Here is a 27,924-nt window from a genome sequence, read left to right as displayed (position 1 = left end):
TACTATCCTGATAACTATTTTGTTCACCACAGAGATCTCATTGAAAGGTCAGATGGCTCCGTGGGTAGAGGATCTCCTGAGAGGGCTCAGTGAAGTTCATGATACCTAGCCCAGCAGTTCATCTTCTTGGGGGTAAAAGACTCAGGGTTGCGGTTGTAGAGTCTTGATTATAAAAGCTGAGTGTCTGATATATTGATTCACTAGAAGAATTTATGTTTAGCTTTGTATCTTCTGTTAGGACTTTGTGAAGAGTTCCAGGCATTCAAGCATTCTTGAAGCAGGGTATGGTGATAACTCCTAGATCCCTAAAGGAGCTCAGGGACATCCAGGGTTACATAGAGAGTTTGTAGTTGCCCTAGATTACAGTGAGGCCCTGTCTCAAATAAATAATAAATTTATAGGCTGGGGAGATAGCTTAACCTGTAGAGTGCATGCATGCCTTGCAAGCTGAAGAGCTCTGTCTCTCTGTCTCTCTGTCTCTGTCTCTGTCTCTCTCTCTCTCTCTCTCTCTCTCTCTCTCTCTCTCACACACACACACACACACACACACACACACACACACACACACACACACAAGCTGAACTGGACACTTTGACACATGCTTGTAATCCCAGACTGGGAAGGTAGAAACTCCAGGGGCTCTTTAGCCAGCCTGCCCTACCTGGTGAGTAACAGACTATGAGAGACCCCGTCTCAATAAGCAATGTGGATGGCACCTGAGAAGCAGCAGCTAGGGTTGTCCTCTGGCCTCCATATGCACACATGTGCACCTCTACACACATGAACATGCCTCTCTGCATTCTGGAACGCTGGGATTAAAAGCAAGGTGCAAGTGATTTTATCAACTTTCAAAATAATATGGCTTGTCTTGTGACTATCGCCTCTCTCACAGGTGAACTTTGGTGTGTACCTGATGCACGCGTCCTTGGATTTATCCTCTCCCTGTTTCCTGTCGGTGGGATCTGAGGTGCTGCCCGTGTTGAAGGAGTGTGGAGTGTCCTGACTCACCTGCTTCCCAGAAATACCCGGGCACTATTGTCTAACATTTCTTCCCCAGAGAGCATTAAAGTTTCTCTTCACATCGCTGTCTACGTTATTGAGACCTGTGACTTGATTCAGTAGAACTTAGTCTTAGAATGAGTACTGCTCATTGCCTTTGGAGACCCAACCCACTCATAACCCATGCCCCCTGACCTCTGCTCACGGGCACTGACCAGGCTTATCAGGGCTGCAGATAAGGCTTATCAGGGCTGCCCACACCTAAAAAGGCGCCCTCACGTCTCATGCCCAAACAATGAGCAGTCGCAGACAATGAAATTTTTTCATGATACTCAGGAGATGAAGTTTTTGTTTGTTTGTTTGTTTTTGTTTTTTATTTGTGTGGGAGTTGGTTCTCTCTACCTTGTGGGTTCTGGAGATCAAACTCAGGTGTCAGGCTTGGTGGCAAGTGCCTTTATCGGCTGAGGCATTTTTGTGGCCCCATTTTTAAAAATAGTTTTACTGGGCCAGATGATGGTGGCGCACGCCTTTAATCCCAGCACTCGGGAGGTAGAGGCAGGTGGATCTCTGTGAGTTTGAGGTCAGCCTGGTCTACAGAGCAAGTTCCAGGCTAGTCAAGGCTACACAGAGGAACCCTGTCTCGAAAAACCCAAACCACAAAGTTTATTGGGTACATTTCAACACTGCAAAAGGTCAGCAGGCTGGCAGCAACTAGAGCATCTGCCTGGCTTTCGTTCCATATATTTCTGGAAGCAGGGGTTGAGACAGGGCTTCCATCTCTCAGGCTGGCTTGATTTTCCTGTCCTCGCCTCCCAAGAGAATGAACCACCATACCATATTCAGCTTGATTTATATATTTTGAAGGTATTTAGTTATCTATCTATTTATTTACTTATGTATGTGTGTTCACACTTAAAATTTCTGTTTTTTTTCTTAGTTTAAAAATATTTTATTTTTAGATAGGGTTTCACTGTGTATCTCTGGCTGGCCTAGAACTTACCTGGTTCTGAACTCATGGGGATCTGCCTGCCTCTGCTTTTCGCATACTGGGATTATGTACCCAACTTTTACATCTTTGTGATGGACTGAATTTTTTTATTTATACTATATTTTTGTCCCGAGTATATTTTTCAGCTGTCTAATACATCATGCTGATATTTCTCAGCTATTTATGAGAATTATGAGCCTCCTCTCATGAATAAATATAAATCTTGAAATTCTTGAAAGAGTAACAAACTTAGTGTAGTAATTTCTCAAAAGATGACATGTCACGGCTGTGTTGTGGAGTAGGTTTATATGTTACACAAGCCTGCCCAGCTAGAGAGTGCCCCTGCACATCCCAAGCTCTCTTCTCCACAGCGTCACTCTGCTGCACGCCTCACAGATCCCAAACACCCCATGGAGATAAGCAGAGAGGCGAAATTACCCAGTGAAGATGGGAGTAGAACCTAGCAGAGATCAAACTGGAGCTGGGTCCTAAACTGCTGACTCATGATTGTGGGCAACGTTCTAAGCACTTCAGGTGGAGAGAACAGTGTGATCCTCTTGAAGACGATTATGAGGAGTTTACTAGTCTCATCTCTATAGATGAAAAAACGGAGGCCAAGGTCAGTTGCTTGATCTAGGTTTTCCAACTGGTAAGTGATAGATCTGAGATCTGAGGGGCTGAGATCTGAGGGGCTGAAGTCTGAGGGGCTGAGGTCTGAGGGGCTGAGTCTGAGGGGCTGAGATCTGAGGGGCTGAGATCTGAGGGGCTGATGTCTGAGGGGCTGAGGTCTGAGGGGCTGAGATCTGAGGGGCTGATGTCTGAGGGGCTGATGTCTGAGGGGCTGAGGTCTGAGGGGCTGAGATCTGAGGGGCTGATGTCTGAGGGGCTGAGGTCTGAGGGGCTGAGGTCTGAGGGGCTGAGGTCTGAGGGGCTGAGGTCTGAGGGGCTGAGGTCTGAGATCTGAGTGTTTGAGGTCTGAGGGGCTGAGATCTGAGTGTTTGAGGTCTGAGGGGCTGAGGTCTAGAGTTTACTCTCTGATTGTTCTGATCACTGTTGTTTACTAGCAAGGGGCTTTGCTTCAGAGGTACAGTGATGTGGGAGTGATTTCTTATTAATAAAGAAACTGCCTAAGCCCTTGATAGGCCAACCCTTAGGTGGGTGGAGTAAACAGAAGAGAATGCTGGGAAAAAGAAGCTGAGTCAGGGAGTCGCCATGGTTCTCCCGCTCCAGACAGACGCAGGTTAAGATCCTCCCTGGTAAGCCACCTCGTGGGCTACACAGAATATTAGAAATGGGTTAGAACAATATGTAAGAGCTAGCCAATAAGAGGTTGGAACTAGCTGGGCCAGGCAGTGTTTAAAAGAATACAGTTTCCGTGTAATTATTTCGGGCATAAGCTAGCCATGCGGGTGGCCGGGTGCCGGGGACGCAGCGCTGCCGCTCCTTCCCCAGTACAGGAAGCACGATAAGAACAAATACCCAAGTGTGGCTTTCTCCCCAGTCGCACCTCCCATTGCGTTAACAGAACAAGCTCAGAGGGTCTGGTGGTTTGTGTCAGCCAATCACAACACGATACTGTTTTGATTAGCAGTCCAAGGACAGGGGTACATAGAGGAGATGTGAGATTAGTCTGGGGGAAGCCAGGGGAAGTCCCGTGGAGATGGAGAGGACAGTGCCATCACCTGCCCTCTTTTACCTACAACTGCCTCTGGTCTCAAGGGCCTTCAGGTGTTGAGAGCAGTGAGACCCCCCCCCCCCCAGATCCTGAATTTCTTGTAATCCCCTGATCTGAGTGCCTACAGCTGCTCTGAGCACGAGACCTTCAGGAGTTCCTGATGGCAGGAGAGTGGTTTCTGGTGAGTTTGGCTGGGGCGTGGCTATCTCTATATAATCTGCCCCTGAACACAATAAAGGGGGCATTCTTGGTGAATTCAAGGATGGCCTGTGTCGCTGTCTCTCTGTCTGTGTGTGTCTGTGTATTTTAACCTCCAGCCCCCTTGCCCGAAACTCGTGAACTGGGTAAAAGCGCACCTTTATTAACATAACTTGGAAGTTCGAGGTAGATGGACTGCTGTGATTTCAAGTCTGTCCTGGTCTACACAATGAATTTATGGTCAAGCCAGGAATGTTTCACAGAGAAATCCTGTCTTCACTGAGGCACTGAAAAAAGAATGTATATAGCTTAAAAAGATTAATGTGTACAGATGTATGATGTTGGTTGAGTTGTCTTTTGTGTTCCAGACCGGAGAAAGACATTTGATTCTAGGAACTGCTAAGAAAGGTATTTTGACTTTAAAATATGGGCTTAAGGATTTGATGTTTTGGAAAAGAGGTTCTGCTTTTGTCTCCACAGAGGATGAGAACCTGAGAATTTGTTCGAGATTTAAATGAAACGTGAGGCTAGCATGTGGTTTGATTCGCGGAGACCTCCAGAAATGTTGCAGTGGGGTGTAAGCACACCGATCTCTTTCCGTGGCCGCGACCCGCGTCGGAGCGAGCACGGCTGGAAAATGGCAGTAAATGGCAGTAAATACCCCCAAGAATGCAGCGTCCCCACTCAGCAGGAAGTAGCCAGACAGATTGACAACGCCCAAATTCCCTAAGTGGGGCCTCTTCCGTGGTTGCAGAGCAGCAAGCCTGCTTCCCTGAGTTTCGCTCCACTCCATGCACCAGTTTGGACCCAGAACGAATGCAGCTGGGGCTAGAAGGCAGCTGGAGCAGAGCTTTGCTAGGTGGCTGTGGTGGAAGGCACGTTGCCTCAGCCCAGTCGGTACCTAGCCTGGCGGATGCCACAGCCGTGCCAGAAGTATCAGCAAATGCAACAACAAGTGCTGGAGCTGAGACAAGCTGGAGCACAGACCTCACTGGGCTGCCCGAGAACGCAGCAGTGGGACAAGGAAAAGGCAGTGGCAGTTCCAGGCTCTGCACAGCAAAGAGTCTGCACCAGAGCAAATTTAAATCGAGACTGCCCTATTGTAGGAGCAGGTGGACCTATGGCTAGTACAACAAATGTCTTGTTCATTATTCCATTTGTGTGACATCTGTTAATATTGCTAATGCCTCTTATGTGGTGAAACACTCAATGGTTGCTTGAGTAGCCCTTGAAATGTTACAATTAGCACACCAGATTGTAACTGTTTAGCCAAAGGGATGGTTGAATACCATAGCTCAAATGGGAGGTTGGGTCCAGTGGTGACTGGGGACCCTACTGCTGGCAATCTTAACGCCTGTTGCCATGGGCATTCATCTTTGAATCCTGTGTAAGATCAGACAACCCATGAGAGTACAGCATATGGTAACTTAGCAGAAGCAGGATCAGCTAGGCTGCTAGGGAAGCCAAAGAGCTGCATGAGCGAGGAGGTGTCTTCCATGCACTCAGCTGACAAGAATGAATGTGCCACGGGGGTATGGCAGCTGGGGTATGTTATTTAGGGGACTACTGAAGCAGCAGTGGTTTCTGACTGCTCCTGGGGTCATGGCAAAGCCACTCCTAAAAGTCCCGAGTCTGATATGGTCACACACCTCTGTTCACTTGAGGGGAAGAGGGTGTGTGGGAAATAGTATGAGGAACCAACAGTCTCTGGGATACTTGAATCTACCTGTCTTACAGGCTGAAGTTGCTCTCTTGTGTTCCCTAAAAGCCAGTATTCTGAGGAGATGCGGTCACTCTCTCCTGAGTACAGGTTCAATAGAGTGCTGGCCAAAGTGAATCTAGTTGCAGTAGAGACCAAAAGGTTGTGTTGTGTGGTCAGGAGGGTCTTCTGCTTTATAAAAAATTTAGGGGGGAGATGTTGGGAGCAGTGAGACCCCAGATCCTGAATTTCTTGTAATCCCCTGATCTGAGTGCCTACAGCTGCTCTGAGCACGAGACCTTCAGGAGTTCCTGATGGCAGGAGAGTGGTTTCTGGTGGGTTTGGCTGGGGCGTGGCTATCTCTATATAATCTGCCCCTGAACACAATAAAGGGGGGCCAATCTTGATGAATTCAAGGATGACCCGTGTCGCTGTCTCTCTGTATGTGTCTGTGTATTTTAACCTCCAGCCCTCTTGCCCGAAGCTCACAAACTGGGTAAAAGCGCACTGAACGGAGACAACGGGGGCACGGTGCGTGGTATTCAAGCATGTCCCAAAGTGGCATTTGCTGTTTGGAGTGACGGTGCCTTGATTAGATGATGCTATCAGGACCAATTTTGCCCTCTTTGCCCTCCTTTCCTTTATTCATGGGGAAGTGGTTATGGTTTAAGTTGTCCACTTGACAGGACCTAGGGTCGCCTTGGAGACAACTTGGGACACATCTGTGAGGGATGGTCGAGGGTAATGGGTATGTATCCATCTCAAATATGGGCAGCACCACCCTAGAGGCTGGAGTCCTGGACTAAACAGAAAGGAGAAAGCGAACTGAGTGCCAACATTCATCTCTGCCTCCTGATTGGATGCACTGTGATCAGTTGCCTCACGCTCCTGCCACCATGTTCCAAAGAAATGCTCTTCTTAGATTGCCTTTGTCATGTATTTTGTCTCAGCAACAAGACAAGTACCTGTGGAATATTCTTTTACACTGTGTGAGTACATGCCACTCTGATTAGTTTAATAAAAAAAGCTAAACAGCCAGGAGCGAGGCAAGATTTTGGGGGCAGAGAAAATGCTGGGAAGATGAAGGGTGGATCTGAGAGTGACCAGGCAGACTCAGAAGAAGCAGGATGGACAGTACTTAGAATGAGGTAAGTAAGCCTTGGGGCAGCACATACGTTACTAGAAAGGGGTTCATTTAAGTTATAAGAGCCAACTAAAAACAAACCTAAGCTATCGGCCAACCTATCATAATAAAGAGTCTTCATGTGGTTATCTGGGAGTGGGTTCCTGTCAGCCAATCAAGAGTGTTTTTGTGAGGCCGGGCGGTGGTGGCCCATGGTGGCGCACGGCTTTTAATCCCAGCACTCGGGAGGCAGAGGCAGGCGGATCTCTGTGAGTTTGAGACCAGCCTAGAACAAGAACAAGAGCTAGTTCTAGGACAGGCTCCAAAGCTACAGAGAAACCCTGTCTCAAAAAAAAAAAAAGTGTTTTTGTGGTCCCCGATGAAAAATTCTACCTACAAGTAGCTAAAGGAGAGGTGGGGGGGTCACCAGGAAAAAGTATAGGCTTTAGGCATCTAGAGGACCTGGTGACCCATTGTGCAGATTGAAATCTTAGTTGGGACTTGAGGACCTCCAGGGACCTAGCAGCAACCCAATCCTCTTTTGGTATGTATTGTTTCAAGCACCTGGGACTTCTGAGAAAGACCGGGCCTCTCCTAACACAGGGCCAGCTCAGGGAGCGCGTGGAAACCGAAGGGAAGCTAGGCCCACCCACAGCCTCTTACAGGCTCTTTTTAATCCTCTCTTTTGTGCTAGCAGAATTAACATCTATGTATTTCCCTTTACAAATCCCTCAATTAAAATCATGGCAAATAATACTCTCTGAATAAGTGACAGAAGATCTCTAAATCTCACCTGAAAACTGAGGAAAACCACAGTTCTTACTGTGGTACAGGACAGTATCTTAAAATGCCTAAGTTAAGCCATGTCTACCACCCGGTGGCAGCATTAGGTAAGCACAGAGTTTTTTCTTTCAGGATTCTGAGCACTAGTTGAAATCGGGTCAGCATTCCTCAACAGCTGGGTGCCGGTGAGGGTTTTTGGATCCTGAGGAAAACTGTATCACTTGTGTCCTTCAGAAGGGACACCTGACTGCGTCACTGGTGGTGGGGTCCTTCAGAAGGGACGTCCTGCCAGACTGCTTCCGCACCTTAGTCTTCAGTCTGCTTAGCACAAACCAGTCTTTTGGGGTCTATTTTTCTTAGATTTGTGCTTTGTTTTTCCTTCAAGGATGGAGCTTTGTTTTGTATAGCCTGCTCCTCTCTACTGCTTCCCTTTCTGTGTATGCATGTGTGCCTCCACACATGTGCTCAAACGTGTCTATACAGAGAGCTGTGTGCGTCCAGGACTGTATGTCATATATTTAACTGCTGAACCGATGACTGCAGCAGTTCCTCATCTTGAGGTCCTCAGGGCTCTCTGCAAATTTATGGCTTCGCTTTTACCTCTGCAGGGGCAGAATCTAGTACCCAGTTTCTGAGTCAGGGTGATCCTGACTGACTTTGTGTCCAACCCCTTCAAAAGCTGTCAAATGGACACTGATTTTGTTGTTATTACATTATTTTTGTGTGTGCCTGAGTGTGTAAACTCAGGACAACTTGTGGGAGTTGATTCTCTTCTGACACCGTGTGGGTTATAGGGAAAGGACTCAGGTGGTAAGGCTTGGCGAGCAACTTTACCTGCTGAGCTATATCGTTAGCTGCTTCTCAAATTCTGAGCCCAGGGATCAAGAGACGGAACAGCGCCTGCTCTTGGTTCTTAGCATCTGCCTCAGTCTGTGGAGTTCATGCGAGGAACACTGATCTAGCCTTCCATGACAAACCACATGGAATAGAGGTGCGCTGTTCACAGAAGTCCTCCACCTCAACCGGCTGACAGCCGGTAGACACCCCTAGACGTGGTGGGAGATGACTTTAATCGCTTCATTCCAGCGATGCGCTCAGATGGCAGCCGCAGCAGGAGAGGCACCGCTGGGCCCAGCTGAAACGATGACCTATAAAACCAAGGGTTTATTGCCTGACACCTTTCAACTTGAAACATTTGTATCTTGGAAGTACAGAACTGCCACAATCAAAAGCCAAGCTAAGCATGGTGCTTGAATGAGAACTGTTGCCTCAAGGTTCATGTGTTTCACTGCTTGGCCCCAGTTGGTGCTGCTTGAAGGGGTTCTACAGCCCTTAGCAGGTGCCTTGCTGCAGGATACACGGTGCCGAGAGTGGGCTTTGAGAGTTTACAGCCCCACTCCACTTCCCTCTCGTTTTCCCTGTGCATGGAAATTCATGGGGGGAATTTTCCACAGTGAGGAAAACCACGGTTCTTATAAAATTAAAGGTGATCACTTAGCTTCCTGCTCCTGCTGACTGTTGCCATGGCTCTCTTGCTCACGCTCCCTCTGGAACCTTGTGCCAAAATAAACTCTTCTTTCCTGAAGTCACTTTTGGTCATGGTGTTTCATTGCAGCAACAGAAAGTCACCATACACTGCGTGACACAGATATGAGAAGCAGGCAGCACCCTGAGGCCGGGAAAGTGGCCAAGAAGCCACTGACTGAGGGTGCACGCAGGCGAGGAGACCTAGGTGGAGCGCATCCAGAACCCTTGACTTAAAAAGGCAGGTTACGCCAGGTGGTGATGGCGCACGCCTTTAATCCCAGCACTTGGGAGGCAGAGGCAGACGGATCTCTGTGAGATTGAGGCCAGCCTGAACTACAAGAGCTAGTTCCAGGACAGGCTCCAAAGCTACAGAGAAACCCTGTCTCAAAAAAACCAATAATAAAAAATGGCAGGTTATATGTCCATTCGTACCCAGTGGTCAGTGCTGAGCCTGAGGCAGAATCCCATCAGCACACACTTCCACTTAGGGAGCGAGCCGGAGACACACGTGACCGTCTGTCATGGCAGCCCTGCACGTGTGGCTGCTCTCCACATCCCCAGGTTTGCCCTTGGGTATGGTTACATTCACCCTACTCTATGGCTCTTAGCTCCAAGCTCTGGGTGCAGCCTCCATTTTTCCAAACCCTGGTCCTCTGCAAAGAGCAACTGCTCTACACCGCTGATTCATCTCTCAGGCCTCCAACAATCCCATTCTAAAATGTATCTTACTAAGTTCATCTCTTAGGCCCTAAGGCTTAGGGGATTGAACACCATCTTCTGGCCTCCACAGGCATTGCATGCATATGGCACATAGGCAAAAACCTATACACATACAAATATTAAATCTTTTGCTGTCTGGAAGTCTGGGGATGAGAAACTGCTTTATTTTGCAATTCTAAGTTTAGGGATTCCAGATTTCTTCCCTTCCTGCAAATAAAATTCATTATATGTGCAGCTGGAAGCACCCAATAGGTACTTTGAACAATTTTAGAGCTCTCCCTAGATAACTCCTTAGCTTCAGGCCATATGCTTTCTTCATTCCAGATGATTGTAGGCAATCATCTTGCCCAATGTTTCATTGTTCTATTGCATAGAAACCATTTTTCTAATCTTCAGAAGTCTTGGGAAGCATTTTCTCCAGATGAGATCTGTAGCCTCAGGCCAGAGCTCCCTGAGGTTGGGTGAGACGAGGCACTGCAGAGTCTCTTCAGATCCATTCTCAGAAGCCACACACTGTTACTTCTACACATTCTTTTCGTGGGAGCAAGTAACGAAGTCATTCCAATTAAAAAAATGGGGAGCGGGTATGGTGGTGCACGCCTTTGATTCCAGCGCTCAGAAGGCAGAGGCAGGCTGATCACTGAGTTCCAGGACAGTCAGGACTGCCTGGTAAGACTGTCAAAAAATATCAAAGAATGGAGAAACAGGGTTCACCTGTTAATGGGGGAAGTTACCAAGTTATGAAAATATGAAGGAAGAGAGGAAATGGGGGGACATGAAGGGTGTGGGGAGATGGGGGGGATGATGACTGTGAGGGAAATTTGGGGAAATAAGGGGTTTGGACAAATGGAAATATGAGGGGTGTGGTGAAATTTGGGGGATATGGATGATGGGTGTCTGCTGGCTGTCAGGTGGCTGATGTGAGGACCTCTGTGAGATGGCGCATCTCTATTCCATGTGGCTTTTCATGGAAGGCTGGATCAGTATTCATCCCCTGAACTCTGCAGGCTGACGCAGATTCTAAGACTCTCCATCATGTCTGGGAAGGTGAGGTGGCTATGCTGTGTCACAGTCACACACAGAGAAGTGGCTGTGTTGCTCAGCTTCTCCTTTAGTGCTAGCCCACGGGATGGTTCCTCCACTAGTCAGGGTGAGTCTTCTAGTCCTCATTCAAACTTTTCTGGAAACATCATTAAAGACACCCCTAAGAGTCATGTTTTCATGGTGAGTCTAAATGCAGTCAAGTTGTGGATAAAGACTAACCATCAAAAATCTGAGAAGGCAGCTGGGCAGTGGTGGCGCACGCCTTTAATCCCAGCACTTGGGAGGCAGAGGCAGGCGGATCTCTGTGAGTTCGAGACCAGCCTGGTCTACAGAGCTAGTTCCAGGACAGGCTCCAAAGCCACAGAGAAACCCTGTCTCGAAAAACCAAAAAAAAAAAAAAATCTGAGAAGGCAGAAATGAGTCATATAGGGTGCATCACGTCATTGGAGAGGCTGAGGCAGGAGGATCGTGAGTTTGAGTCAATGTGGGCTTCATCAACGCCTCCCCCGCTTTTGAGACTGGGTCTCAATTACATAGACTTGGTTTTCCTGGAACTAGTGCTGTAGAACAGGCTGGCCTCGAACTCACAGATCTGCGTGCCTCTGCCTCCTGAAATGCTGGGATCAAAAGGCATACACCACCACGCTCGACTCAAATTTTGTCTAAAAAAACTAGTCTCCCTACCAATCAAAACAGACTAGGACAACTGATGGAGGAATCAGAGGCTGTGTAAAAGAGAGGCCAGAGAAATCTCCAGGAGGTTGCACATGCTTGCGAAGAGTCCACAGAAACGGCATCGCGAAAGATGCGAGTGAAGCTGCTAACTGATGGACAAGAGTTTCTATTCTCTTGAAACTAGGGAGAAGGGATAGGGACGAATTAGGAGCCCTCTTGGTTGTGAAGAACGACAGATGCTCCTTTTAGGGAGACAGGGATTAGGAATCAGCAATGCAGCCTGGGAATGGAAAAGGCGGTCAGTTCTTTTTGGAAACGTTAGGGGTCGCCTGTGAGCAGCAAAGAGAGCTGGGATGTGCTGCGTGGAGTATTGCGGCTCCAGGCTGGAAGAAGCAGGGGGACTGTCAAGCTTCACTCAAATTCTCGGGGTTTCGAGTGGAACCCTCCGATTCTTTCCCGCGTTTTCAATGTTCTGAGATCTGTCCAGAAGCACCCCTCCTCCTCTGTTGTAGATGGTCCAGTTAGAATTTCCGGAGACCTAACCGAGGAGAGGGGTGGTGATGATGGACAGGTTCAACCATAATTCTTAGGGTGATCTTGGGGCCCGGCTTTGGGGTCATAGAGCCTCGCTTTGCATCCTATTGGCTCTCATTCCGGGCGCCCTTGGGCTCAAGAAAAGCTGCTGGAATTCCTAGGCTCCTTCTCCTCAGCTCCTTTTCTCTCTGACGCAAACCTCCCTGGAGTCCTCACTCGGGCTCAGGATTGCGGTCTCCTAACCACAGAGTTGCAGGGAGCTGGTTCCTCGCCTCTGCGTGCCTAGCAGAAAGGCAGGTCCTATCGTCTTCATCTGCAAAGTGTTGTGCTGTGTTCTGTCCCAGGGGAAACGTAGTCAGAGAACAGTCTTGTCACCAATCCAGTGCCCGCGCTCCGAGGCTGGTGCAGCAGGGACCTGGGCGGCGGGTGCACGTGCAGCCGGCTCTGCGTAGGGGCGTTCCTGCACGCTGATCCCTGCTAGGCTCAGGGCTGCGGACGCTGCGCCAGTGGCTCTCGCATTCCCCGTCCCTGCAGCGGTCGCGTAGGTCGGGGAAGCCCGTCCTGGTGCCGGGGAAACCGAGTGGGGGGGGGGGAGGAGCTCGGACGGGAGGGGTGGGAGGGGGCGCAGCCCCGCCCCCGCCCCGCCCCCCGTGGCCGGAGTCCGGGCTTCAGCCCGGCGCGCCGTAGCCTGCCAGCCCGCGAGCCTGCTAGCGGCGGCTGCGGCGGCTTCTCTTCGCGCAGACCAGGCGTCCCAGCCCTCGCGGCCCGCTGACCCTGGGGCTCGCGCCCCACGGGGCAGGGATGCATCATGGCCACGCTGGCTTGTCGCGTGCAATTCTTGGACGACACCGATCCTTTTAACAGTACCAACTTCCCAGAGCCCAGCCGGCCACCGCTGTTCACATTCCGCGAGGACCTGGCTCTGGGCACCCAACTGGCCGGGGTCCATCGGCTGCTGCGGGCGCCGCACAAGGTAAGATCCGGCGGGATGGGTGGCGAGCTGGGAACGCAACCCCTGCAGCCGTGCCTGTCAGGGTGGGGGCGCTGCAGACGGACTGGACTGGCAGAGGCCCCGGGGACACGCGCCCAAGGGCAGATACCACTGAGAGTTAGGCAGAGGGGCCCCGAGCACCCAGAGGCTGGCGCATGACTCTCTGGCTGGCGGGAAGGACAGCTCCACGTCCTAGTCCAGATCTTTGGACGAGCGGGGCCCAGCAGGTGCCACACCGGCTGGAGGCGGGATGTGTTGGGATCTCGGTGGCCTCTCCGTTAGCTCGGCCTGGTGGGCGGGGTACAGCTCAGACTCCGGGGCAATCGGCTCGGGTACCCCGCTTGGCCCCGAGCCGGGCACGGAGAGAGCTCCGGGAGCCGCTGGACTCGGTTTCCTGGAAGAGAGCCCTGAGTGATGCCGGGGACAGAAGCTCTGTAGGGCCTCCCTGGCACTGCGGGCGGCTGGGCGACCCTCGCGACAAAGCACGCTTTCCGGGAACACCTCCCCCTCCTCTCTCTGGCAAGGGGCGCGCAGTGCGATAGTGTTCACACTATCCCGTTTTTTCTTCTGAGGAGCAGGTGGCCTCAGGAACCTTGGAGGAGCAGCCCCTGTGGGAGGAAGGGCGGGGGCGCGGGCAAGAGGCTCACAAAGCCTCTGCCCAGGAGCCCCAAATGAGTGTCCCCTGGGAAGAATGGCGTCTCAGTCCACCCGTTAGAGTTTTCTTTTCTTTTCATGTCTTTTTTTTTTTTTTTTTTTTTTTTTTTTTTTTTTTTNTTTTTTTTTTTTTTTTTTTTTTTTTAACCCCTTGAAGGAGGCCAGGCGTCTTGCAAAGTGATTGTAAAGAGCCGGGCATTGAAAGCTAATCATTTTGCTCTCCGGGAAAGCCTTCCTCCCACTTACACAGATGGACTGCACCTTGAAGGGTTTACTTCCGTGCTGTATTTTCTGCTTAGGTCCACATCAAAGTTTAGAGATAATTAATTTTGTGAGGATCAACATGGACAAACATTTGGGAAAGAGAACCCTTAATTCCAAGGGCAAAAGCGATTTCGGAAAATCCTTCGGCTTTCTGTTAGATGCCCACTGGTTCTGAAAGTAAAAGAGGAGGCTGTGTTTGTACCTGAGGGGTTTAGAAATCCTCCCCCCCTGCTCTGAGTTCCTCAGGGCTCCCTCCATCCCTGAGGATGGACTACCTAGTAACCACTTTTCTTTTTCTTTTCTTTTTTTAAACGGAGAGTGGGCAGATCCTCTCATTCCTTCTGTACTGGCTCTGGGTGGTTATATAGTCACGGAACTTGCATTCTTTCTGACCACAGAGCGCCTTACCTTGGGAGTCGCTTTAGTAAGTTCTTACCGCTTCTCCAGCAGCAGAGTCAGTAAAAGTTTTCTCAGTGTCTCCCACTTCATGGTTCTTCCATTCACCATGGTCTCAGATTACAGTGATCTTTTGTTGAAGCCACAGAAGCCTCATAATTGTGGCCTTGTGACCTTGAAGTGGTCTCCTTGGATCTCAAACCCTATATACATGGGTTGACCTTTCATGCTCCGAACTCAAGTATGTTTTTAGGTTTCCATAGTCTTAATCCAGTATTCCTGGTGGGGCAGGAAATCCTGATGCTCCCCCCTTCCCTCTCCTGGGCCCCCACCAGAAGCCACAGTACAACAGGCACACTGGCTCCCAGAACTTTCTAAGGTATCCTTTGTGAAGCAAACACAAGAAAAGGATTTAGAGAAAACCTTTAACCACCCAAGACTAATCTTAGACTTTTTTGGCTAAGGACCCCAGCAGTATTTTCACTTGCTTTTATACACTGTATATAAGTTTTTGCACTTAGGGACAGCGCAGACAGCTGACTGGTAACCAGAGTTTCTTCAAGCAGAATTCAGGGCATCCGTGTGTTGAAGTATACACATTCATATCTTTAAGATGTTAGTTAGTTTCCAGCAATTAAAAAAAATTGGAGCAGTCTTCCGTGTCCCAAGCTAACCTTGAACTTGCTATGATCCTGAGGTTACCCTTGAAGCTTGATCCTCCTGACTGAACCTCATAGCCATGCGTCACCACAAACACATTGTGCGGTGTGGGGCTTTGTGTGTATTAGGTGTGCGCTCTGCCACCTGAACCGCCATCTCCAGCCCCTCCAGCGGATAATCCACCTATGACAGAAAGCGAGTCAGCTTGGAGCACTCAGTCTGTAGCCTGTGCTCCCCAGGAGCACTACTGCATGCATGATCTCACTTAACATCACACAGCTCCATGATGTAGTGCGTATATTATCCCTGTTTTAGAGACAAAGAAACAGAGGTGGAGAGCAATTAAGTAACCTGATTTCTCTGCTGGGAGGAGGGAGCTGAGAGCCTAAACAGGCCTGAATGACTGGCTACCTCAGTGCAGCCCCCTGAGCAGCCAGCTGTGTGGGTGAAGACAGAGGCTATACTTCCTGGGTCCTCTCATCCGTTACCTTGGCAAGTTCGCCTAACACAACCACTTTTGTGTGCCAAGCACCTTTTGGCCTGGGGGCAGGTGATGTTACAAGCATAAGGGCTTAAAGAATTCCTGGCCTGGTAGAGTTCTTAGAGGTAAGAACATATAGTTAGTGGCTGGATGTTCTAGGCCACCAGTGAGTCTTCCCAGGGCTTAGGGAACACTTCTCCTGGGAGTGGGGCGGGGGGGACTCTGGAGGTAGAAAGGGGGAAGCACTCGGGTAGACTCACATATACACACTCCTGATGTCCTCAGTCTTGTACTGGGGAAATGGCTCAGCTAAACTGCTTTTCACGTAAGTGTGACAACCTGAGCTCAATATCCCAGAACTTAAAAAAAAAAAAAAAAGAAAAAAAAAAGGTGTGGTGGTGCAAGCCTGTAATCCCGGCACTGTGTATGGGATGGGGTAAGGGGAGGAGTGTGGGATGGTGGGGACAAAAGGATCCCGGGGCTTGTTGGTCAATCAGTGTAGTTGAACCAGTAAGTTCCAGGTTCAATATGAGAGACTCTGTCTCAAAAAATAAAATGGGGAACGATTGATGAAGACACCTGGTGTCAGCCTCTGGTCTCTCCATACATACATGACTCTCCCTGTCCCCATACAAACAACACACCATACACACAACAACAACAACAGCAGCAGCAATCTAAGGGCAGTTTTCCTCATTTGGTAGACAAAACAGGAACTGCAGAGTGTGTGTATAAAAAAGAGTCATGACTAACGTGTGTGTCAAAATAGCAATTATGACTTTGCAATTGAACTTTTAGAAATAATTACTTTATATGTATGAGTGTTTTGCTTGCACATATGTCTGTACATTATGCACACTCTAGAACTGTGAGCTGCTGTATGAGTGCTAGGAATCGAACCCAGGTCTTCTGCAAGAACAAGAAGTGCTCTTAACCACCAAGCCATCTCTCCAGCCCCACATCTGTAATATTTAATGACGTAGTAGTTTGATTTGGGATCATTTTTGCCATGTACTAAGTGCTAGAGAGACTGGAGCTGGGATAGCCGCTCTGCTCCAGGTACCTGTCTCATCAGACCCATACCAGCTCACCAAGCACATGACTGCTCAGGCCAGGGACTGATGCTATCGCGAGTCATAGAAAGAGAGACTAACTATGGGAGTCCCCTGGTCACGTGAGTTTAAATCCCAGAGTTAGCTTCTGACACTGATCTGGCTCAGTGGAGTTCAATGGCTCCATGTTAGTCTGGCCTGTTCTCCTTCCAGGAAGTCTGTCCCTTCTCAGAACACACCTTCCAGGGCTCACCTCGAGTGTCCCCTGTTTAATCCCTTCTCCCCACCTTTGTCTTTGTGGCTACCTGCAGGGCCCAGGCTATCCTATCCATAAAACAGCCAGTTGCACCAAGAGTTAGATCATTGCTACAGGCACAAGGTGGACATCATCTGGGCTTCTACTTGAACTGAACACTCAGGCCTCCCCTGATCTACTGATTCAGAACATGTGTCTTACCACGGCGCTTGGGTAATTTCGGTACTGATTACTGCCCGAGTGCACAGGTTACAGGTGAAGTACCTCCGGCTGTTAGTATGTGGGGTTCTTATTATCTTCTTTCTCTTTAGATAACTTCCTGAAGGTGACGCCCTGGTGGCCCCTTTCTCTTAAGTTGTACCTAGAAGCTAAGTAGCGCTAAGACAGGGCGTGCACCACGCTGACTGACAGGTGTTAGTTTTGGAACACAAATCCACCCGTATTATAGCCCTAATGAATTTCCACCTTAATCCTCTTAAGGGACACATCTGTTTGTTACACTACATTGAGATTTTTCAAAGATGAGATCATTAGTAAACTTGGCAAGTGGGCTATGCCTCGGTATCTTAGGACAACGCTGTTTAAGAATGTTCTGTGAATGGCTACGAGTCTAAGCAGGGTTGAATCTAGCTCCACTGTAATTAGCTCACTTGGTTGGAACCTTGCTATTGAGATCGGGATCATGGGATTGAACCCTTTATGGGTCAGCTGGCTTTGCTTCATGCATGGCTACAGACCATGTCAGTAACCCAGCCAGACATCCAGCAGGTGCTCCCATGGCTCCTTGCAAGTATCTGAGTTGGGACAGCATGACAGCGGGACTTGGATGTGTGGTGGGGCAGGACTTCTCTGGAACGAGCTCGTGTTGGAGACTGTCCTATAGACTTCCAGATTTCATTCGATATAGAAACGTCGAATTTCATTTCTCGCTGTCTCCAGCAACTGTGGCAGGTCGACAGACAAGGAAATGCCAGCGAACACAGAAGGAAACTGAGTCATAGTTACACTAAGCAGGTTGCTAAAGGCCATAAGGCCATGCTGCTTTAAGTGAAGGAGCTGGGATTGAAGGTCAAGTCTTTTTTTTACTCTGAAGCCTGTAGCCAACTGTGTCCCATTATTAGAAAACCAGCAGAGCACGGGCTGCTGCTCCCCACGAGGGCGGGGCACGGCTGCCTGCCACGGGGCTGTGACTTACATTGCTCTGCTCTGGTGCGGCCTCCCTTGGTGGATGCTCTGTGGGCCTGTGTCTTTTGTCCTTGGAGTCCAACCTAGGTCCCTCAGCAAAACAACTGGCCTGTTTTCATCCTCCCCTATGGTACCGTGAAATGTTCTTGCTGGTGCAGCTTCAAACTCATTACCACGCCAGGTCAACTCAGGAATGCCCTTCCCCACCCGCTTTTCTTTCCCTCGGGGGTTCTGGCTAGTGGTGAAACTTTCCAACCCCCGTGGGACTTTGCTTCCTTCAGGCAGAGGCAGCTACTGCTCCTGGTGGCCTCCACACTTCATCCGCTGTTCCTCTGACTTCCGTGGCTGGCTCCGGAATGCCCTGTCTGCAAACAATCCCTTCTCCTTGCTCCGTTTGCAGTGTTGGGTTTGAGAGTGAAGTGGGAGAGGAATAGTAAGTCACACAAAAACCTTAAGCCTCCTCATAGGGATGACAACAGCAAGAGCCCCATTGGAGGACGTTGCAGTTTCGCTACCAAACAAATTGTGAAGAAAAAGAAAAGGCTAGAAGAAACGAAATGAAAAGAAGCTTTAGAGATGTACTAAACTTGAGGCTCAAGTTGAAGGCCGAGTCAAGCAAACACATTGTAAATAGATATTTGAGATTGGTGGGGGAAATCAGATGGGACTGGCTAGTTGGTAGTGTACACGATTAACTTTTAAAATTACATATTTATTAACTTATTTTGTGTGGTGAATACCTGTGTGCGTGCGTATGACATGGCATGTATGTGTGGAGGTCAGAGGTCAGCTTTCAAGAGTTGCTCTCTCCTTCAACCACACGGGTCCCTAAACTGAACTCAGGTTGGCAGACTTGTCAGTAGCATCTTTTCCAGCCCCGCACGACTGGTTTTAAAGTGAGATAAAGCTATGCTGCTGTTTTGAAATAAGAATTTGTGTTGTTCAGAGATATGTAATCAAATACTTACAGTCCAGGGTGTAGATGACTGGAACTTGCTTTAGGGTGATCTAAGAGAGGCAGGCAGGTGGGTCAGTGTCCAGATAGCTTAGGTAGATCGTAGTTAAACTGGACTGTGGAATGTGGAGAAGGGGCTGATAGTGTTTCTTATACTTTTGCATATTGGGATTTTCCTCCTCATCCTCCTCTTTTTCTTCCTCCTCCTCTTCTTTCTTTTTGTAAAGAAAGGATCCCTCTGGGATCAGAGCTCTGTCATTGAGCCTTACAGTTCCCCGAGCATGGTCGCTATGGCCAAGTGAAGTGTTTTGTCTTGCCACAATTATGTCTCACTGTATAGCCCTAGCTGGCCTTAAACACACCGTCTTCACCTCTTCTGCTGATGCTGAGATTTCTGGCCTGGGCCATCATGCTTAGCCTCTGGTGATATTTTCTCTTCCCACTCGGTTGTAGTCACCTTAGGATTTTAGAAAGGCATCGTTTTTGTTTGTTTGTTTGTGTTCAGAGTATCTTCTCAGGCTCAGCTGATCACCATGCCTATTGATGCCATAGGTACCTGTTCCATCTCCTGCTGGCCTGGTGAAGGGAATGCTCAGGGAGGGCTGCACCTGGCTCTAGTACAGGCACCTGCACTTTAACCACTAAGTAAGATGTGGTTACAGCTGAAATAAATGACACCTTATGCAAAGGCAGCCAGTTTCCTACTTCTGTTGAAGCCTGTGGCGTGCCTCCTGGCCACAGCGGGGCTTGATTTCCAGGGAACCAACCCCACCACTGCATTTCAGCTCCAAAGAGCACCTTGGGCTGTAACAAATGGCAGGGGCGTTTTAACAAGTGAAAATGGAAGTTTGTGTATGTTGGCATTTCTATTACCTTCAACTTTTTATGGGCAGACTAAAACATTTGTGGGCTATCAAAGAGGGGTAAGATGAATCACTGGGAAGGAAAAACAATCCCAACTGATTACCAGCCAGAAAGAACACATTCTCAGAAGTTTCAGGATTTTAGAGACTGTAACAAACGGGATCTACATTGTATCTGTTCACAAAGTGGGGCTCCTCACTTCCTCTGGCTTAACCCACTGTGGGCCGCACTCTCACTCCCGTCTCAGGGCTGGGGCCCACAAAGCAAGGCATCCACAAGCCCTTTCACCAGTTAGTTTTGTAACTTAGAAATTAAACTGCTAGACTCCAAGGGGTAATGTTTAAGGACTAATGTTAGGAAAACATTTTAAACTTTTTGAACAAATAGAAGAAAAAAAAACATTGAGGGCTCAATAAAGAACAGTTTCCCTAGGTTTGTCAGGAAGGAAGCAAATTAGTTTCTCAAATGCCTCATCAAATACTTTTTTTTTGTGCCTTCTTGATACAGAGATAATCAAGAAGGAGGCTTACCTAGAGTTCACAGGGTTACTCTGCTTTGCCACACTCTGATATGTTCTGAAGACGGGAATGAAAGGGTGGGGTAAAAAAGGATGTTCTAGGATAAGCCCAAGGTGTTTTTAAACAACTTGTTTAATTAAAAAATTGTGTGTGTGCGCGCGCTCGTGTGTGTATGTGGATACATGTATGTGGATACGTGTGGAGACCAGAAGATGGTGTCCGATCTCTCAGAGCTGGAGTTCTAGGTGGTTGTGAGTCACTCCATGTAGGTGCTGGGGACTGAACTCAGGATGAACAAGCACTCCCGACCACTGAGCTATGTCTCTGGCGCCACTGAGGCATTTTCCAAAGGGGTTTATAGCAAATGATTGATGGATGTATTCGATACTGTTATTGCTGCCGTGACTAAATAAAAAAAAGGGCAAATTACAGGAGGAAGAGGTTGTTTTGGCTTAAGGTCCAGACTTTACCGTCTATCACGATAAAAGGTGTGGAAACAGAGGCAGCCTCTGTCTGTGGCTGGTGAAAGGATGCTCAGAGAGGGGAACATGGGTGCTCAGTCGGCTTTCTCTGGTTTCTCTTCTTTTCGTGTGGTCCAGGAGTCTTCTACCCATGGAAAGCTGCAGCCCACATCCAGGGTGGGTCTTTCTTAGTTAATCTAGGGGATGCCCACACTCCCGAGGTGCTCTGTGCCAGTGCCCTAGACATTCTTAATCCAACCAAGTTAGCTCACACCACAGTGGCCAGATGCTCCGGCTAGAGCTGACAAGGTTAAAGCAGGTGGGACCCCCTGAGAGGTGTGCTCTTAGAGGACGGAATGAGCAGGACGGTCCTTCGGACCCAGCTAGGGCTGTGCACATCCCTGCTGCCCTGTAGCCACCTGTGCACTTGCTCCAGCCGGGACTCGAGGTCATCTTTTCCAGTCCCGAGTTTCTTACAAGGGTGAGCCCAGTGACAGTGTGAACAACCCATGACTCATACGCAAGAGCACTCAGCAGCGTTGGCTTTGAGACAACTGACCCATTTTCCTTCTCTCCTATTACTTCACTGTTCTGAAATGAAAGCAAAATTTCGTATAACTAACAGTCCTACACCCAGAACAGTCTAGCTTTTGTTCTCTGTGAACGGCGACGGACTCCTTGGAGGGAGTCATCGCTGCACGGCAGTTTGAAGGGTAGGGGATAGGTATTGTAGGGAAACAGTCTGAGGGGTGTGATGGTTAACTTAGATTGTCCAATTGATTGGATTATGAAACACCTGAGGGACTAGTGACTCATACTGGCATGTCCAGAGAGAATTAACTGTCAGGGGATGTGGGGAGCAGCATCCCATGGCAGGGGTCTTAGACTAGACAGACTAGACAGAGAAATCCAGAGGAGAAGCAGCATCCAGGTCTCTGTTTTCTGGTGTGCCAAGACGAGGACCAGCAGTCTTAGACTCCTGCGGCCGCTGATGGTGCGCGATCCTGCTGCCCTGCTGTCCCTTCTATGATAGACACAAGTAAACTTCTTCCTTCTCCCTTACACAAGCGTGGGGCAAGCTAAACAGTCCATGTTCACAGCTATAACAGAACTTTAAAAATAAGTCTCAGTTCACCAGGCCTCTCTCCCTAAATAAATAAAAAGTCAGCAACAACAAAACTCTTACTGTGTCTGTTGAAGAATCTGGAACATTCCTCCCGCAGAAGGTGAAAAAGTACAGCCAGCTCTCCCTGTAGCTGTGAATCTGAACTGCAGAGAGGCTATACTGGTCCAGTTCAGTTCTTGAGAGAAGAACCAAGGGAGGATTCATCCCTTATACGATAAATAAGACAGGGACAGAACATGTCTGGGTTTGGGACAGTAGCATAAGAATATATCTGAGCATGTTCTAAGTCACCAGATATTTTCCAGGTACACAGTCTTTAAAGGCAGCATGGTAATCCAGTCTGTTCCTGGACCACGATCCGTGTTTCCATTGCTTCCAGTCCATGAGGGAAAGCACTCCTGTAATGTTTAACTTGCCCCAAACTCATGCATGCATGAATGAACCATTGGATATTTAGGTAGTTGACAATAAAGAAGTAACAGGTAATTCTATAATACATTTACTTATAGGAAAAAAAACCAAGTCTTTGTGCCCAAACCTGCTTAATTCCTTAATTAAATTCCTAGATGTTTAACTGCTGAGTTGAAAGGTCAAGATCTCATCTTTGAGGGAAGACGTTTCTGTGTTATGAACAGTAGTGGTGGTTGGAAAAGTGGTATCTAAGTTAGGGTAGAGGTGTTAGAGAGACGGGCAAGTCCTGGAGCCCAGGGCTAGACGGCTTTCTTTGCTTTCTGTTGTTGTGTTCCCTTCGAGAGTGACGCAGAGATCACTGACTGAATAAGTGATGTGTTTGTACCCCACTGCTCCCCATTGCTCAAAGGGCACCATGTGCCAGGTGCTCTTCTCATCTGTGTACTGAGCACTCTCTGTCAAGGAGACTAGTTCTTACTGCGTTTAGTGTCTGTGTCTCCCAGTAAGGTTCAAAGCCCAGGAGAATGACACACACCTGAACTCCCTCTGTTTAGAGTGCCGAGGACCTGATCTGTAACTGACTGTAGTAAATATTTTTAATATTTGAAAGAATGATATTAAGTGGGAACAATTATATATGCCAAATGAACCTACGGTAGATGTGTGATCTTCAAGAGCTTATGTTTTCAGGCCTTCGTCCCATCTCTAATCTACCAACAGGATTACGACATGTTCTACCTTCTCAAGCCGAAGGTGAGTGTGGCAGGATCAGCCGCTCTATGCTTTGTGCCCTCTCCACACTGGACCTATGCCAAGTCCTCAGACGAGAAAGTCTAACTTATACAGAAGGGTCAGGTTGATGGGGCAGGGCCACTCGATCCCATGGGTGCCATTTTCTGTTGCATTTGGGTTGGTGTTCTCACCACCATAGAGAACCATTCAACTCTGTGTGTCTCACCGGAACTCCACTGTCCATGAATATAAAATGACAGAATCTCAGTCATCAGACATTCTTGGGTGTGTGATTTTTAGTGATAGCATAATAATCCATACGTGAATCATGATGATGGAACTGCCCAAATGGCTCTCCTCTTTCTCTCCGGCACATGTGCAGATGAGTTTGTGTGGGGGACACTTGGGAGACGGCCTTGGGTCAGGAGTCCTATGGTGGGGGAGGACATCAGGCTAGACTTGAAACCCACTGTCCAAAATGGAGAAGCACCACTTCTTTATTTTTTTAAATTTTCTTTATTCTTCTCTCATACAATACATCCTGAACACTGCTCCCCCATCTTCCCCCAGAGAAGAACAGTCTCTTAGGGACATTAACTGAACATGGTACAAGACGCAATAAGACCAGGAACAAACCCTCACATTAAGGCTGGGTGAGGCGACCCAGTAGGAGCAAAAGTATCCCAAAAGCAGGCCAAAGAGTCAGAGACACCCCCACTGCCAGAAGTCCCCCCAAAACAGCAAGCCAACAGCCATAGCATAATGCGGAGGACCTAGCAGAGATCCGCGCTGGCTCAGCTAGCACCGCTTCACTTCTGTGAGCCTCCACGAGCCCAGCTTAGTGGATTCTGTGGGCTGGCAGCATCGCTTCTTCGGTACTGAACACTGAGTCATATTGCTGTCTATGCTGAGTGCTAAGGAGGGAGAGAGCTGCGGTGTGCTTATGTAAGGGATAAGGGACCTCTAAGGCCATTGTGGCTGTAGCAGCCGTGATTAGCGGGTTTGGGGAGGCAAGGGTTGTGGCCATGGAGCCTAACTCTTCTTTCATTATCTGTATATTTCAATGTTTTGTTACTTTCTTTGTTTTGTTTGCTTGTTAAGATGGGGTCTCATGTGGCTAAGGCTGACCTCGAACTCACTATGTAGCAAAGATGGCTTTAAACTCCCTGGTCTCCCTGCCTCTACTTCATAAGTGCTGGGATTATAGGCATGTGCCCTGTGCCCAGTTCTCACACTGGATACTCTTACTTTGTCAACCCCGGAAGTGCCAGGTAGGATTTTGTTACCAGTGGTAGCAGTCATGGGGGGGGGGATCTTTGCGGGGATTTCTTTCTTTGTGAGATCTTAGCAGCAAGCTGCAGACATGCTCAGACTGACTTGTGAGAACAGCTCCTGTAAACCTTCCAGAATGCAGCGATATCCGGGTGTGTGCTCTGTGGGCAGCCAGGGCCTGTAGTTTGAATAGCGTGGCCTGTCTTCCTGTACATCCTCCAAGTCATCCACAAATGTGTCAAGGAGTGGGAGAGGAGAGCCGCTGGGCAGAACTCTCCAGAACAATAGAGATGTAAGTGGCTTTCTTTGTCTTTTCTTTTCTTTCTTTTTTTTTTTTTTTTTTGTTCCCAGAACTGGGTGCATTTTTGTGGACAGTGATTCACCACGGAGTATGCCAGTAATAGAACCATGGCATGTCTGCAAAAGGCACTGGGGCATGGATTGCCCTAGCTGGTCTCTGTGCAGCCATTGCAAGGGGCAATGTGGTGCAGCTATTGAAAGGGGCGATGTGGCACAAAGGCTCCCATTACAGAGATAAGAGAGCTACAGGTCAGCAACATTTGTAACAGATGCACGGGCAAACAGACCCTCACAGGAAATGGCCCCTTATAGGAATCAGCCTCTCACAGGAAACAGCTTCTCACAGGAAATATTCCCTCAGAGGAAACAGCCTTCCACAGAAAACAGTTTCTCACAGGAAATGGCCCCTCACAGGAACAGCTTCTCACAGGAAATAGCCCCTTATAGGAAATGGTCTTTTACAGGAAACAGCCTTCCACAGGAAACAGTTTCTCACAGGAAATGGCCCCTCACAGGAAACAGTCCCTCACGGAAATGGCCCATTATGAGGAACAGTATCTCTAAGGAAGCAGTCGCTGTAGGAAATGACCCCCACGAGGCAGTGAAACCTGAACTTGGAGTGTTCTTTCCTTTGTGTCTCTCTGGTGAGAGAAGCCCATCGCAATCTGTCAGAGATCAGGGTGAAGGGAATTGACACCCAGAGAAGCATGCAGGGAAGACCGTGGGAGACCCTTTAAGCTGAGTTTACTGATGTTACATGCCATGTCAGCACTAATCAGTTCCCGGATGTTACTTCTATCCTGCCCAATGGACACAGCGGGAAATGGACGATGTTACTTCTGTCCTATCCAATAGACATGTGAGAAATGGAAGGGAGAAGACAGCAAGACAGGAAGAGAATTACTCAAAGAACAAGTAAAGGAGACTGAAGGGGGACGGTGTATGGAGAGACAGCCACTGAAAGACCACATGCCAAGACAACAGGAGAGGAGGGAAAGACACAGGCTCACGCCTCAGACGTGTGCAGGGAAGGCCTGTGGGTTGGGACTCTGCTGTTCCCTGGTAAGTTGATTATTCAGGTATTAGCTAGTGAGGACCCTCATCTGAGGGCTTCCTTCCTTTTTCCTTCTCAGAGGTGTTCGCGGGTATTGGTCTGGTGTCAGAGTCTCCGGAGAGCAGCAAAGGGCAACACGGCAGGGCAGTAGAAGGATGGCTCCTTCTCTATATTTGATAGGCCTGCACGCCCCATGTCCATGCCTACTCACTCCGCCTACTTGGGTGGGCTCTGGGGATTGAACCTAGGGCCTCAGACTGTAGAGGGTGCTCTACTGTTGAGCAGCAGCCCGCTCCTCTTTGTTAATGCCGTTCAAAGTTTTAGGAGGATAATCTCCCTTGGAAGGCCATTGAGCAGAAGAATCAACAGGCTCTCACCTTCATTGCATGTCACATGTCTGTATGGCTTCCAGTCCCAGCTGCATGGGCCCCGCAGGCTGTGCCCATTTCCCTGAGAGTTATCCTGTTTCCACAACTATTCTCTACGGGCCCCTGTTCCCCCATAGTGTTCCCACTGCCAGGTCCTGTCTGAGAATGTAGGGATGCAGCCCCACCCCCTACGCCTGTTGGTCTGTCCTCCCGGGCTTTTCCCTGCTTCTCTTCTCATGGAGAACCTAGCCGCTTTCTGCTGACCTTACTCTCCACTCCGCTCTGGGGTCCTTTCTCTAGCATTTATAAGGCCTACAGCCACCTTCATTCAGACGGGTCCTTCGCCTTGGCCCCTAGGCCTAGGTTTCCATCTTTCTTCTATCTTAGACCCTCCTTATTTAAGCTCTGCTGTCTTCTCTCATGACCCTTCTTGTCCCATCCCAGCTTCTGTACTCATGTAGTGTATTTCCTCTTCCTAATGTAGTTGCCTTTCAGCCCAATGCATAGTTTCCTGTCTTGACCTAGTGTCTTAGCAACACTTGCCCGTTTTGGTCAGTGCCATCTATTTCTTCTTTATCTTTCTGCTCCTCATGCCCTCTGAATGATGCCTGTCAGGACACCCCTTCTCTGCACAGTCCTCTTCTTTCTAGGAGGCTTCAAGGGCTCTGATGACCATGGAGTTCATATCTCTGGTCCATTTCTCTTTCTGGACACGAAAACCAATATGTAGCTGTTCCTTGGGCAATTCTTCTCGGACATACTGCAGATGCTGACGATCCAGTTGTCCAAATCAGACCTTCCTCTCCCGTAGACATGTGCTGCCTCCGTGAAGAGCATCAGCAAGGTGTTCAGTCCAAGAGTCTCTCTCTGGTTCCGCCTCTACCCATCCTCACGCTCTGTTGCTCCTGCTTGTGTCTTGGGATCCTCCTTCTCTCCATTCTATGTGGGGTTGTGCCTGTGGAGAAAGAGCTCAGTGTTTATTAGGTGACTAGAGATGAAATACTATTTGAGAAAGATTAAATCATAGGGGATGGCTCAAACCATATGGGCACCTATGCTTGTTCTGCTGTGGATACAAATCAGTGGAAAAACCTCCCTCCAGACAACTGTTTCTGTTTTCTCACACTCTTTCCTTGGGTTAGGGATCTGGGAGGGGCTCACTGGTGGTCTGACTCAGGGTCTCTCAGGGGTCTGCATCCAGGTGGTACCTGGTCTGGGTTCCGCTCAGAGGGTGTCTTATCCATTGCTCCGAGGCCGTGCCTGAGAAGATGTGAGTAGTTGACAGTCCCTGTCTCCATGATCTCTCTACTGGGTCTCCCTAGCTTCTAGGAGCTGGACTTCTATAGCAGTTTGAGGTTTCAAAGACAGCCAGAGCCAGAGGAGTGCCAGACGCTGTGCCGCCTTCTTCTCAGTACCACTCGTTAGATGCACATCACTAAGGCTGACTCTCACTCTGGGACAGAGAACAGGACATCACTGCTTCACGGGAAGGATGCTGAAGTTAACTGAAACCATGTAAACACTGTGAAGTTCAGCTGTGTTTTGGTGTATAGCTCTGTACATATCAGAGGCCTCTGTAAGGGACAAGATATGAGACGTTTCCGGAAGGTGTGTCCATTTGTGGTCATGCACTCTTCTTCTCACCACAATATCCCTGGTGGGCACGGATCTCTCCTGAGAGGTTTCTCAGAACTCCATGTGAGTAGAGTCATTCTGTAGGCGATCTTTTGAAACTGATGTCTTTACTCTCTATAATGTACTTAAGATCCTTGTCAGTTGTTGGATGTATTAACAATCCATTCCTTTTATCACCAAGTCCGTGTATGGGCCTACCATAGTCTGTTTATCAATTTGCTCATTGAAGAATATTTGTATTGTGTGAAGATTTTGTGTGAACACAAGTTTTTATTGTTTTTCTATGCTTTGGCCCAAAGTAGCCTTGCCTGTTTTTTTATTTTT

General features: G+C 48.7%; 2 protein-coding genes across 9 annotated transcripts in view; both read left to right on the top strand.

The window, feature by feature from the left end:
* Mocos (molybdenum cofactor sulfurase) overlaps nucleotides 1-1,091 on the top strand; it is a 48,823-nt gene extending 47,732 nt beyond the window's left edge. Inside the window, exon 15 of the mRNA XM_050134861.1 lies at nucleotides 893-1,091. Within this exon, the coding sequence (XP_049990818.1) occupies nucleotides 893-1,003 (111 nt within the window). The 3' untranslated portion in view covers nucleotides 1,004-1,091. The remainder of the gene's footprint in view (nucleotides 1-892) is intronic.
* An 11,514-nt stretch (nucleotides 1,092-12,605) lies between these two features.
* Nucleotides 12,606-27,924, top strand: part of Fhod3 (formin homology 2 domain containing 3) — a 412,004-nt gene continuing 396,685 nt past the window's right edge. For 7 of the 8 annotated variants that reach the window (XM_050134859.1, XM_050134858.1, XM_050134857.1 and 4 more), the window contains exon 1: nucleotides 12,611-12,938. In XM_050134859.1, coding sequence (XP_049990816.1) covers nucleotides 12,774-12,938 — 165 coding nt within the window. In that variant the 5' untranslated portion in view covers nucleotides 12,611-12,773. Of the gene's footprint in view, nucleotides 12,939-27,924 lie in introns of all 8 variants that reach the window. The other variant, XM_050134860.1, reaches the window with a different exon arrangement.

Source organism: Alexandromys fortis, unplaced genomic scaffold (genome assembly GCF_014885135.2).
Source record: "Alexandromys fortis isolate MF-2015 unplaced genomic scaffold, M_Fortis_MF-2015_v1.1 scaffold_25, whole genome shotgun sequence".
In the NCBI taxonomy this organism is placed as follows: domain Eukaryota; kingdom Metazoa; phylum Chordata; class Mammalia; order Rodentia; family Cricetidae; genus Alexandromys; species Alexandromys fortis.
This window is presented reverse-complemented; position numbering and strand designations above follow the sequence as displayed.